This window comes from Neopelma chrysocephalum, unplaced genomic scaffold (genome assembly GCF_003984885.1).
Source record: "Neopelma chrysocephalum unplaced genomic scaffold, ASM398488v2 Primary Assembly neopelma1_25, whole genome shotgun sequence".
NCBI lineage: Eukaryota > Metazoa > Chordata > Aves > Passeriformes > Pipridae > Neopelma > Neopelma chrysocephalum.
The window spans coordinates 40,500,988-40,514,856 of record NW_020897694.1 but is presented as its reverse complement, the minus strand read 5'-3'; the positions used below and the strand labels follow the sequence as shown (position 1 = coordinate 40,514,856).

The window sequence follows — 13,869 nt, the reverse complement described above, 5'->3', positions numbered from 1 at the left end:
TGGGTGTTTGTGTTCTAGGGATGATTATTTTTTAATGTCTGCTGTGAAATTTTGAAATTTTACATAAAATGACTTTGCAATGCAAATTTTTTTTTCTCTCCACAGATGAAATCATGCATCAGGACATTATTCCCCTCTATGCTGCAGATATTCAAGACCAATTAAAGAAACAGTTTGCTTATCTGTCAGGTAAGATTACGGTGTTCCCTCCTATTGACATTGCTTAGATGTACGGTTCAGTCTGTTGTGCTTTCAGTCTCTGAGGTCTCTTATATGAGAATGAGTAAATCAAAATGTAGACTATCAAGACTTGTCTTTTAAAGATTTATTAAAAGATTTTTTTTAGAAGTATAATATAAATTTTCAAATTACAGTTAATTTTCCAGTTAACTGGAGATTGCAACATGGATATGCTGGTGGTTGCTATGGTCTTGCAGTCCTCAGCTCACAGCCCCAGCTGCTACTGACTCAGCTATCATGTTTGATACTGAAGCCCAAGCTGACACCTTAGTCTTGGCCAAAGTGGTGGAGTGAGCACCTCAACACCATGTTCCCCTGCAGCCTCAGTGTTGGGGTCAGACATGTGCAGCATCAGGTTCTGGACAAGATTTTTGGCTTGGTATTGCTAACTGCCTTCTGCAAAGGAACCTGCTTTTAGGTGTAAAGCCATCTCTAAAAGCAGCACAGCCATGTTCCCCCAGCACAAGGAGTCTTTGCCCCCGAATAAACTGTGCCAGGTAGGTGATGGGGGTCTGTGTTTCTCCCATGCAAGTGTTGATTGCTGAGCTTGGCCCATTTCCATGCTGAGACTGTGGCTGGCTCTTACTGGTCAAAGGGAGATAGTGCCTTTGCTCACTGATCAGGCCTTTGATCAGGCTGTGTGGAAGGTGTCTGATGTGCTTCTGAGTTTGTTCTCTTGTCTTCCTGCGTGTAAAGCTCTGGCAGGTGTGCAGCAGCAAACTTGCGGAGTTCCAGCCTTGCCCTCCCTCCAAGACATAGAAAGTGGCTTTGCAGAGCCTCTCTGTATCCTTCAGCATAAAGGAGATTTACCTCTCAGGGCTGAAGCTGGACTCTGTAACTGTTCTCTCTCTCTTTGAATTCCTCCCTGCATCAAATCAAGAGACACACAGCGATGAAGTAATGTACTGCTTTGCTTGGCAAAAGCTCGTTGAATCTTCTTGTAATTAGCTATTAATTATGATTTATTCCTGCCAAACAAACTAAACTAGGTGTGGGTCTGTGGTAGTGACTGTTTTCTATGGGGAGGTAAGAATATTTTGTTTATGGAGTTGGCTGTTCATGCTCCATTTGAGATGACAGTGTTTAATCTACCATTCCTCTCTGATGGTTTATCTTTTTGACTTCCAAGCTCTTCCTTCTTATCCAAGGGCAGAAACTGTCTTGTAATAGTGTTATGCAAGAATCAACCTATCTAGGAAACGGTAAATAGGGTTTATATTTTGCCTCTCTGAAGTGAGGGGGAAAACTGGTGCCTACAGTAGATGAGTTGTTGAGTTCGCAAATCCACAAGTGTCTTCAGCACTCATTAAATCTTCCATGTAGTGGCGCTTAGTAAGTTCCTCACTCTATTTTCTTTTATTTAATTCATACTCAGTCTATTACAAGTCTGTTTTCTTTGCCTGAAATAGTAGGACAGCTGCATAACTGTGCAATACATTCTCTGTTGTATTTTATTATTCTTGGGCAAGTTGACCATTAGGCATTTTCATTTCACTTTGGACTCCACTTCTTTTACCCTAATGTTCTCCTTCAGGATGCTGACAGTTAGTTCTCTGTGCTGTACCATATAGTGGTGTTACAGGTTCTGTGAATGAAGGAACAGAGACAATATTTTGATACTTGATTTATGTACATTTTGGTTGTTGTTGCAGTTGTGCTTACGAGTGTCTTTGCTCTAAGGCCACTTAAGACATTTGAAGTGTCTTAAGACATTTTAAGACATTCCCACAGAATGGGGCATTTTTGCTTATTACTAAACAGGCTTAGGACATGTCTTAGGACATGGCATAAAACTCATTAAAATGAAAATCCGTGGATTATGAATGCCTTTGGTGGATAGCATCTTTGCAGTTATTGGTGAATGTCTTAGATGCATTTCTGATTTTACTTGTTGGCTTTTCAACAGCAAGGCAACGTGCTTGAGAATTGCTTTAGTTTCTCTAATAGGATGTATCTAGGTCTCATGGGACACTTGCTTGAATGGTGAATGAAACCTAGTCTGCTTCTGTGGCTAAAGGCTATAGCCCTTCCCAAGCTACTTTCTGTGTATTGTTCAAAGTCAGGGTCACTTCTTACTTTTGTCCCTCATTCTCCTAGATTGTAATGGAAATGCTGCAGGGACATCCAAATTAGACTTGAAATGAAACAAATTAAAGCAAAAACTTATGTTAATGCTTCAGTTTGTCAGTAAATACAGCAAAGTGCAATGAAATCAAGGTGCTAGCTAACTCCAGCAGACTAGCTCTTTGTCAGCTGTGAGTATGCAGTCATGTGTTCAGCTTAATGCTAATGGAGGGGTGGGCTGTGGATGAGGTTTTTAATCAGTCATTCACACAGCAAATTTATAAACCACGAAGTTAATATTTTACCTCAGACACAGCTGTTTACTTTTCGCCTTGGAGTTTTTTCTTTCTGTGGAACAAGGTCCTTATCTTTGCTAGAATTGTTACTCTCTTTTGTTGTTTTGCTTATTAAGTACCCTTGCTATATGGTTCACTGTTTCACCTGTCTCACCATTTTATTCCTTTAGTTACTACTTGTGCAACCAATTTTCCTTCTGCATTGAAAAGGGTCTTCTGCCTATTTTGGTTTTTTTTGTTCGTTTTTGGATTTTATCCCATGAAGGACATTATAAGGTCCACTTAAAAGTCTCTGGAAAATGTATTCCTCATGTATTCAGTACAGTCTTTCATTCACATTTTATACTTTCCTTCATAAGTTTTTTTTTTTTTCTCTTTCCATGACTGGAAAGTTGCTGGGTGACTTTCATACCCACCCAACCTTTTGTCTATCTGCCATTGCAGGGTGCAGGTGTATTAAAATAAATGTGGATGAAGAGCATGCAGACAGGTGTGTATGTTGATATGCATCTTAAATCATTCAAGCTATGTGATGTGCAAATGAGGGACTCTTGGCCGCCATAAGTGCCGAACCAGTTATTTCAATTCACTTTCCTTTGAATGCCTCTTTATGCATTGAACAACTTCAAAGTATTTCAATTAAAGGAAATACAAATATGATTTCATACTATTTGCATTTTTGTTTATTGATTCCTAATTGTTTTTTCTGCCTTTGAAAAAGTTAGCGTTGGTACTAACTTTCAAAATGCTTATATATTTGGCTTATATACATATGTATATTTGTCATTCTAAACACTAAGGTTCTCACTCTCTGTAACTTTATTTACTTCACTGTGTTCTTGCTCTTCTCCGTGGAAATGACCTGTCAATACCTCACCGGTCAAACTGTTTTCATTGAAGTAGCTGCAGGTGCTGAGTCTGTAAAATTATATCTGAGAATTTCTGAGTGGATCCTGTACCACATACATTGCAACAGTTACTTTAAAATATCAGCTTGATTTTTGTTGATGATGTAATATAGACAGTATCTGTGTTGTTTATGGACAGTGGAAGAGGTACAGCTTAGCAGTTTTTCCCTTGCACGGGTGTAAGTTTAACTGTTGTTTTATATTCACTGTGCTAAATCCACTGTGGAGATTATATATAAAAAAAAAAGTAACAAAGAAAAACAGAAAAAAAAAAGTGAATCCTTGGCTAAGAGAGCTGCAGTTCAAATATATTCAGGTACAAATTTAGTTACTGCAATCTGATTTCTAAGCCAGTATACTTGCTGCTGATCAGCCTGGGCAAAATGCAAAAACTTGTATACTTGTGAAATTATACAACTAAAACTTCTCTCTCATTTCAAGCAAAGAATATTTTAATAATTTCTTCTTGATTTTGTTTTTCTTTGCAAAGGATATTCCATGAAACTTTTATCCTCTACGTCATTGAAGTCCACATGTAATTTCAAATATTCTGAGTACTCCAGTTAAGTGTATTATGCGATTAGAAAGGAGAAATTCTTTATCAGAAACGCACAAACATAATAGCTGAACCACCTCAACAGAAAAAAAAAATCTGAAGTAAGCCTTTCTCCTATTCATGTGAGGACCTCACTTTTGACATGACTGCAAACAAGATTACTTTTAAGCTAGATCTTTTGAACTAAAGTTGTAGATCTAAGCCATTTCACAAGGAAATGTTCTTTAATCTTGTGTGTGCACATTGATAAAAATAGACATCATATTTTTTTTCTTACAGTCCAAATACTTTTTCATTTGCATTATAGATTCAGGCCAGAAGACCTACCTCTTTTCTCTGTCCTCTAACCTTACTTCATTTTTGTGGGTTGGTCAGAGTGCTTTTGAGAATACCTTTTCTTATGCAAACAGCAGCAAAATACTTAGGGAAACATTACAAAATAATGTAATTATTTCATCTTTCCTGGAAGTCTGAGCAGTCTCTTTGCTGCTGCCAAATTTTGCTGGCCATACAGCAAAATCCAGACAACCTAGTATATCTTTCACAGGGTTGTGGGAAATTACTTTTTTCTCTATGTGCACTTGTGTGTGAGGTTTTTAGCAGCTGTACAGTTCACAGGTTTTATAATTTTCCCTCTCAATACCTTTTTAAATTGAGAAGAATGCTAATTATTTCTCACTTGAGATTGTGTTTAGATACCAGGTCACTAACATGCCTCTTGATTAGAATTTCTGTAAAATATTGTTGCAATTTCCTTGGCACTTCTCTATCACCCAACCTGCTTAATAAAGAAAAGAAAAATGCAAAAGAGATTGCAACTGTGATGGGAAAAGTTATATGTAGCAGAATATAAAGAATAAATGCTAAATTACCTAGACTTAAGGTAAACTTTACCAGTCCCATCTTACAGTAGCACAGCCACTATTCCAAGGATAATTTTTCCATTCCTTTCATACACAAGACCACAATGCTCTGGGTCCACATAGTTTTAACAGTTGGTGCTATTGTTGGTGCTAATTGTATTCAAAGGTTAGGAACATGAAGTGCTGTATACTAAGCGCAGTTAAGTCATTTTGATGCCTGAACTGTGGACCTTGTACAATTCAACATGTTTTTAAAACGTGTTCCTCCGAAACACAGGACTGTCTCTGTTGCAAAAACTGACTTAGATTGAGGAGTGTAGATCTGTTTAGAAGAGCTCCACCTAACTGGAGGTTTACTAGAATTGTACAGGTTTATCCACTGAAAAATTTCCATTTTAGAGAGATAATTTGCTTTGATACTAAATCTACTGAAGAAGTTTCAGTTTACTAGGCTGCCAAAGTATAGGTGAGTTAAGAACAAAGTTTTCCTTTAATGAAGGCTCACAAAAGTAAGGTGGAAGCAGATCTGCTTAATTTAAAGTAGTGTGGTGTTTTTATTTTATTTAATTGCAGGCATAAGTTTCAGTACTCTTTAATTCTATGGTGTTTCCATTTTAGACTGAAGAATAATAATCCTCTCCCTTGCAGAATGTTTCTTATAGCTGCAAGTCTCAAGTAATTTTTGGGAATCATTTCAGGTAAGATGTGTGTGGACTGATTGCACTTGCTTAAGGACTGATGCGTTCTCTTCTGCTCTTTTCTGTAAACAAAAGCTGATGCTCAAGTGACAATTGTTTAATATTTTGAAATAATGCTGAATGTTTTCCAGCTTTTTCATAGCATCACAGAATGGACTGGGTTGGAAGGAACCTTTAAATATCATCTAGTCTCCCCCCCCCGCCATGGGTAAGGACTTTACCTAGACCAGATTACTCAAAGCTCCATCCAACCTGATATTTGCATAGTCACAACAGTGTTTATAATTATTTAAACAAAAATAAGAGAGTTTTCAGAAATTTACATTTAAAAAACCAAAAAACCAAGAAAACCCTAAAATGCTCCCAATGCTCTCAGATACTTGATTGTCTTAATAACACATAAAACTATTAAATTCCAATTGTATAGGTCAGTGTATCCCCGTTTAGGCCTGGAAGTAGGAGAATGGGCTTGTGTGTGCCACTGTGGACAGAACTTGCCCAGCAAACAAGTTTAGGCTGTTCCACAGCTGTGGCTGGAATTTCAGGACTGTGAGCTACTGGGGAATGAGAAAGATGTGATTTTTTTCAATGGTTATGAATGAGGTAATTAGACATAGCCACTCTACCAACTGACCTGAATTTATTACAATATTACAGTTAAATTACTGCTTTTTTGGATAATGATTAAAATTCCAGTCACTTATTTTAAAAATTACTCTGTACAAATTGAATTATTTTCACGAGTTTTAGTGCCCACAGAGTTCATCTCAGTTTACGTGTCCCTTTCTGTAATTGGGTGTATATAGTTCTGAGATGCTGGATGGTTATATTGAAATTTTTGTCTTAAACCTCCATTTCAAGGAGGATGAGAGAAGTGAAATTGTTCATTTTTGTCATTTGAATGCTTTCTCTCTCACTAAAGCCTAAACCCAGCTTAGCTTCCTAAATTTTCCCTTTTATCCCCTCCCTCTGAATTCTGTGGCATGATTTACTTCTGGGAGAAGGCAAGAAAATCACGTTTTGCACAGCTAATTTAGGAATAAACTGTGTAATGTTGCTTTTGCAGAGGTGAAGCAAGAAAAAGTGATTCTAAATAAAGGAAAAATATTTTCCATGTTGCATTAGGTTCATTATAAAAATGAAGAACACTAAAAAGTGAACTCGCCTACTGCTTTTACTATTATTCAATATGTAGGATTTTTACTTTATTTCCCATGCCTTTTCTGTAGGTTGCTGTGACAAATGCTCGTTTGTAAGTAGGGACTGCTTTGCTAGAGTGACCTGTATTCCATTGATGGCCCTGTATTTAATGTTGCAATATAGAATGTGACTTCAATAGGTCAGAATTATTAAAGCTGAAATTTTACAGTATTTGTTATGTGTAGCACTTCAGGTCACTCTGCCCTAAATTCTTTTGAGCAGTGAGGTTCTGATAAGGAAAAGTGGTTGAGCAGCGTTTGAAGGTATCTGTGTGCTCAAGTGTCCCAGCAGGAAAACACTGGAGAAAAAGATAATCAGTGAACAACGATCTTCTAAAGAGCACAAGGCCGGACAGAGTTGTCTCCACTCAAGATAACCACAGATGACTGTACTAGAAACTGAAAATTAATAGGCAGCGTCAAGGCAGGATGCCTCTGTTTGCCCTGGACAATCAGTGGTGGTCTGGGAACTTCCTGAAGGTCATGGTCCAGGCTTCTGCTTTCAGGACATGTCCTGCAAGTCTATTGTTGTTCTTCTTTTGTTTCATATATCCTATTTATAGAAATTATGTAGAACAAAGCAAGTAACCAATGGGGATACAGCAAGTAATGTATAATTGTACCTAAAAATAGATATTCTAGAGAGAGCAGAACATCTCATGAGCAACAGAAATAATCATTATCATGCTTGAAAAATGTTTTTAATGAGAGAGAAAAATACTTAAGTCCTGAGAGCCTGGGCAGAACAAAAAATAATAGAATCAAAATGGTTCTTAACTTATATTTTTGTTGCAAACATTTGTATAGCTAAAATTAGCTCCCTTGACGTAATGTTGCCATATTTGGGTGTGTTGTAAAGGTCATGTTTGCAAGTTTGTGATATTTGCATAATAGTTTCATTTTGTTGTTGTTTAAACACATCCAGAGTGCATTTACTCATGTATTTTGATTTTAAGTGCTTCACAGTGGCAGCACCATATTGCCTGTAAACTGGTAGAAGTCAGATTCACCACAAATTAACATAAGGATACTATTTGAGCTCTTCTAATTACATATGGTTTGGAGGGAAGTTGTGGTTTCTTTTATCAAGCAAATCTAAGCTCAACTATTTCTCTTCCTGGTGAGGTTAGATGCAAAGGCACTGGGAGTGGGTTTGGGCCTTGTTACTGTTTTTTTTTTAATCAAAACAGAATAGTATATAATCAAAACTGGCTGCATTTGTAGAAAAGGAGCCATGTGAAGCTGAGCACTAGGAAATAACAGTGTGAGTGCTTTTCCGAGTGAGAAATACTGTCTGTGCTTACATTCATCTCAGTACTAGCAGCCAGTCACACAGTACTTACAACAATCATTGTCATGGAGTTATCAAATTTTTCAGCTGCAAACTTCGATCCCTGTGGATGTTAAATCCAAACAGAAGCAATCCAAACAAAACCAGCAGAGTGCTACTAATGAAGTGAGTGCGTAGATCCACACAAAGTCGCAGCCCCAACAAATATTTATCAGATAGGAATAGGCTGGTAACCAGATGCCAAAAAAGTACACTGTAATCTTCACAAATCACTGTTGTTCTCATGATTGGTGTTGCTAATACAGTTTACAGTTGATTTCTACACAAATATTGGATTTCAAGGCTAAAATAACCTTGTTATTTTACAACACTAATTTTTGTTTTTCCTCTTTTTGAAGTGTGAAGCAAAGATAACTTCCAAGCAATGTGTTCTTACCACCCCCAAACTGTTAATTTCATGCAGTTGCTAGGGCTCAGTAAGCCCCTTGTCCTGCCTGTGTTTATGAAAATATACTTGCTTAAGACATGAAACATTAATATTGCTTTTAAAAAGAAATAATTACATTTTGCGTGTAAAAATGTGTTCCAAGCACATTAAGAAGCATTGTGTTTGTGAATTCTTCCCAGAGCTGCAAATGCCAGAAAAGATGGAACGATATATAGCTCATCAGCAGCTCTACTGTAGCATAGGTACTGTGAAAAAAGCTCTGCTTTATCTTTTGTACATAATCTGAGAATGGTAAATCTCATTTGAAACACCTACATCCATTTCTTTTAATGTTTTGTTCCTTTCTTTTAGGCCATCCTGGAAGCAAAGCAGCTTACTGGGCAGGGTAAAGGGGGTGTTGCATGAATGAGTTCAAACTAGTAAGAAGGTTGAATTCAGTTTAAGATGGAGATTCGCCTACTCAATTCTGAATTAACATTTTTTTCCCTAAATTAGTTCATTTCTTTCTCCAGATGGGTTATATTTACGTGCAGTTGGCGTTTATCAAAAGAAAGAAGCACTGCCATCTGGTGTCAAAACTGTGTTCACAGGAGCCAAGACATTAGTACAGAAAAAAATCTAATGTGGTGAATGTGGTGTAACAAGTTCCTTTCAAACTTCATAAGCTCTGAAGAATGCACTGTTCAGAATAAACAGTGTCCGTGCTGATGAGTTCTGCACAAAAGATGGGGAGAAAAAAGAGAGAGAAAAAAATAAATACAGTAGTTTCTTTCCTGGGAAATTGCAGTCTAGGTAAAGGAATGTGTATGTAAACATGTTTGCTGCTTGTTTCTTTTGTAGGTGGAAGAGGGGGAGATGGCTGCCCTGTTATCACCTTTCCAGACTATCCAGCTTTCAGTGAGATCCCCGAAAAAGAGTTCCAGAATGTCCTGACCTACCTGACAAGCATTCCAAGGTGAGCACCTGTCTAGAAGAAAATAACCTTTTATCTGCTAAGTGACTTTTTACATTCAATCCCTTACATGATGATGTAAAGGTCAGACTTGGTATTTAATTAAAGAAAAGGAAAATGCAGCTTATTGGTGCAGGTTCAGTAAGTGTTGATTAGTGACTATTGCAACTACGCTAGCTGCCTAATGTAGTTGCTAAATTATTTATATAGTGGTATTTATATTTCATCAGAAGATTACTTCCTGGTATGTATGGATATAGATTCTGTGATGGATGTTGTCCTCTTGTGTCTTCATTGTATCTTGGCGTACAACATTCAATGTTTTAATTGAAAACATATAATTTTGGCAGAACATGCTAATTCCTGGATGCTACTCAAGATATTACTCAGTGAGGGAATACTCCGTAACTACAAACAGAGGTTTGTCCTCGCCACTTGTTATGTTTCCCTGACTTAGTTGAATGTAAGGTCTTTGTAGACTTCCAAAGCTTTGCCTGAGGGTGCTAAGCAGGCCCAGTGATTAAACCTGATTTTCTTAGGGGACATGATAGTGTTATCAATGGGCTTCTCAATAAGCATTGTGATTTTTGTTGACAGTCGGTTGGGGAGTGAAATGATGGGTTCAAAATCCTGATGGAGGTGAGGAAGGCAAGTAGCAAAGCACAGACTGTAGACTTCAAGAGAACAGATTTTGGGCTTATTCAGGGAACTGGTAGGTGGGATACAATGGAAGGCAGCTCTGAAGAGATAATCTGTTGAGGAATGCTGCCAAGTTTTGAAGGACAGCATTCTCCAAGCACAAGAATGGTATGTCCTGGAATATGAATAGACGTAACAGGAGACTGACCCGACTGTCTGAAAGTGAACTTGTGACTGAGCTGCAATACAAAGGCATCATACAGGAGATGAAAGCAAAGACAGGATACACAGGAGGAATATAGATACATTGTCCAAACACATAGGGATGGTGTCAGAAAAGTCAAAGCACACCTGGAGCTGAGGGACAAGAAGAAGGGGACATCATGGACCACCCCAAAAAAAACTTCTGTTGCTTAAGCAGTACAGGAATAAGCAAGGAAAATGTGGATCTGTGCTGAATGGACTGGGTAAATTAGTAGCATCCAACACAAAGAAGGCTGAGACAGTTGAATTCTTCACTTCAGTCTTCTCTGACAATGTCACCCCAGCCTATGTGCTCAGAGTGAGGGTTCAAGGAGGAGAATGACAAGAAATCAGTGAGGATCAAATCAAGGATCTCTTGAGAAATCTTGACCCAAATCTAGTCTTTGGGATGACTTACACTGAGAGGGGTGAGGAGGCTGACCAGTGTCATAGAAATGCTGCTCTCTATCATCTTTGAAAGGTTTCTGAGATCAGAGATAAACCATAATGACCAAAGAAAGGTAAATATTGCATTCATGTTCAGGAAGGGCAACAATAATGATATGGAGCATTATAGGCTGGTCAACCTCACTTTGATCTGTGAGAAAATTATGGAGTGAGTCCTCTTAAAACACACTTTTGGGCACATAAAAGAAGAAGGTTATGGGTAGTAGCCAGCATGAATTAAACAACAGTAATTGTTCTTGACCAGCCTATTTCTGTGATGAAGTTGCTGGATGCATCAATGAGGTGAAGCTGTGCATGTCTTGTGCCTCTCCTTAAGCTAGACCTTCAACTTAGTCTCCCCCAGCACCCTTCTGTCCACTTTGAGTTACTGTGTTTTTGCAGGTGAGCTGCTGGGCGGGGTAAGAAAGTGCTTGGATCATTCAGCTCAAAGAGAGGTAGTTAATGGCTCATGTTTTATCTGGAGACAGAGTTCCTCAGGGAACCATACATATTCATGCTGCCTGATGTTCTTGGCAAGGATCTGAAGGAGGAGATGGAGTGCATCCTTATCAAGTGTTGATATAGTTTGAAGCTGGCTCCCTGCCAAGTCTCCAAACCTTACCACCAGAAGCCCCCCCCCCCAACAAAAAAAAAACCTCAGGGAGAAGAGGGAGAAAAAACTAAGAAAAACCCGAAAACGAGAGAGAGGACAACCAAACTGATATATATAAATATATTTACACTTATATACAATTTCACAAGGGAAAGGGAAAGGGGAAGGGGAAAAGGAACAAAACTATAATAAAATATATATATATATATATATATATCCCAATCAGTAGCCCGAGATCTAGTAACTAAAGAACAAAAGAGTTAGCAAAGAAGATATCTCACTACTCTCCTGGGACAACCGAGAGTCGCTCCGGAACGATCGCCGGCAACCTCTGTCTCCCAAGGTCGGCAAGGCCTAACCAGGCCTCGCTCCCCAACACGGCAGACTCAACAGCAGGGAACCTGCACCTCCAAGCTGCCGGAAGGAAAGAGCGAAGGCCTCTCCTCCTCTCTTCTTATAGTCTGGCTTACGTAAAAATCGTAGGGAATACTGGGTAAATCTGGACCCTTCCTTGGTTACAAACTGGTCACCAAGGAAGGCCTAGCCCAAACCACCACAAGTGTGTATGCGAGAAACTGGTGGACCAGCCAGTACACTTGAGGAAGGATTGCCATTCACAGGAGCCTAGACAGGTGGGAGGTGTGGAATGACAGGAACCTCATGAAATTCTGCAACAACAAAATGCTGAGTTGGCAGTTGGGATGGCAAGAGTGCAAGCTGGGAACTTACTGACTGTGAGGCTGCTCTTCTGAAAGGTACTTGGAGGTCCTGGTGAGCAGTAGGCTAACCATGAGCCAGCAGGGTGCCCTGGCAGCAGGGAAGGCTGGCAGCCCCAGCAGGAGCATGACAAGGAGTGAGTGACAGCAAGGGATTTACTAGCTGCCTCCCTCCAAGCCCCACCTGCAACACTGGGCTCACCTCTGAGTTACCATGGAGTGGGGGTTCACAAAAAGGAGTGAGTCCAGTGGGGTCCCCACAGTGGTTGGGAGCTGGAGCTGCTGTGCAGGGAGAGACTACAGGAGCAGGGCTTGCTCAGCTTGGGGAGGGAAAGCTGTTTGGGCCCAACAACCACCATTCCCACCAACCAGAGGGCTGTGAGGAGATGGCATTGTGGGCTGTATTTTGCATTCGTTTTGCTGATAGCATTCAGAGCAGCTCAGCATGGACCATGCTGAATTCATATTTGGAACTAGTCATGGCAGATGTGTTAATGCACATGTATGCTTTTGTTTTCTGTACGTGCATGAAGAGAAATAGTAGTGTTCTTTTAAAGGGCTTTCCTGTTAATTATTTTGTAGGACCTGCTCGCTGTGAGGGAATCCTGGTTATACACAGCGCAGCACTGTGCAGTGCCCTCCTGGATGTACTTGTTAAGTTTTAGCAAGGAAAGGAGCTGTGAAGCCAACAGCCAACTTCTGCATTTTCTTTGTTTGTCCTTGTGTTGGTTAAACTGCATGATGCCAAGCATCCCTTCATGGTATTATGGATACTGTTATTGCAAATAATTATATACCAAATTCACATCTGCTTCTCCTTTTGAAAGTCCTTGGTGGTGCACTTTATGGTCGTCCATTGAGCTTCTGCACAGAATGGGGTTCGTGTGAGAAATTCTGATCAGAACAAACAGCATCTGGTGCAGGGGAGAAGCACTGAGAGCATCCCAGCACACCAGTTTGACAGGAGCACATTTTTACTAATTAAACGTCTGGGAGCAGATTTTCTGGAGGTTTTTCTTGTTAGTTGCCTCTACCTGACAAAAATTATTCTATGGGTATTGAGCCAGAAAAGGTCATTCCTTAAGTCTGGCTGTTCTTGTAGGATTTTCTTGTTTCTTTAAATTATAATTATTTAGAAAGAGATGACTGTTCTGTGTAAACAAGGGAGATAGTCCAGCTGGCTAGATGTGAAGGTATTAACTATTGTGAATATAACAATTCTTTAGGTTTAAGGTGATCACATTTCAATTTCAAACCTTGTAAAAATAATGCTACTGTTAAGATAGTGATAAAGCTGTGACCTTTTCGTGTCTAAGAATTGCTATAATCTCAAAGGCCTTACGATATCTGTCATGTGTGAGAAGCTCACTGTTTAAAATTGTGTTTGTGAGCCCTTGTGCAGGCTTATAGGAGTAAAAAAACTACAGAAATGACACTAGCTGGATGCCAGCATACATCCCCTCATGAAGTATGTTTTGCGAATGATAAGTTATTGGCTGTGTATAAGCCTAAGAAGGGCATTAATGCAATTTTTCTTTAATTGAGATATTTCTAGTGCTATTAAAGGTGTTGTAAGATAGGATTTTTCCCGTTATCTGAGTGTTTAAGTGCTGTTTTGGATTATTTGGAAACTGCTTTTGAGGGAAGTGGAGGCAGTTAGTTAATAATTTTTCTTAGTTTGTAAGCTGATTAAAGA

At 39.1% G+C, this 13,869-nt stretch overlaps 1 protein-coding gene across 9 annotated transcripts in view; it reads left to right on the top strand.

Annotated features, from left to right (window-relative positions):
• MCF2L (MCF.2 cell line derived transforming sequence like) overlaps positions 1-13,869 on the top strand; it is a 162,921-nt gene that overhangs the window by 94,933 nt on the left and 54,119 nt on the right. For all 9 annotated transcript variants that reach the window (XM_027675055.1, XM_027675061.1, XM_027675057.1 and 6 more), the window contains 2 exons: positions 106-189; positions 9,404-9,518. In XM_027675055.1, the coding sequence (XP_027530856.1) occupies positions 106-189; positions 9,404-9,518 (199 nt within the window). The remainder of the gene's footprint in view (positions 1-105; positions 190-9,403; positions 9,519-13,869) is intronic.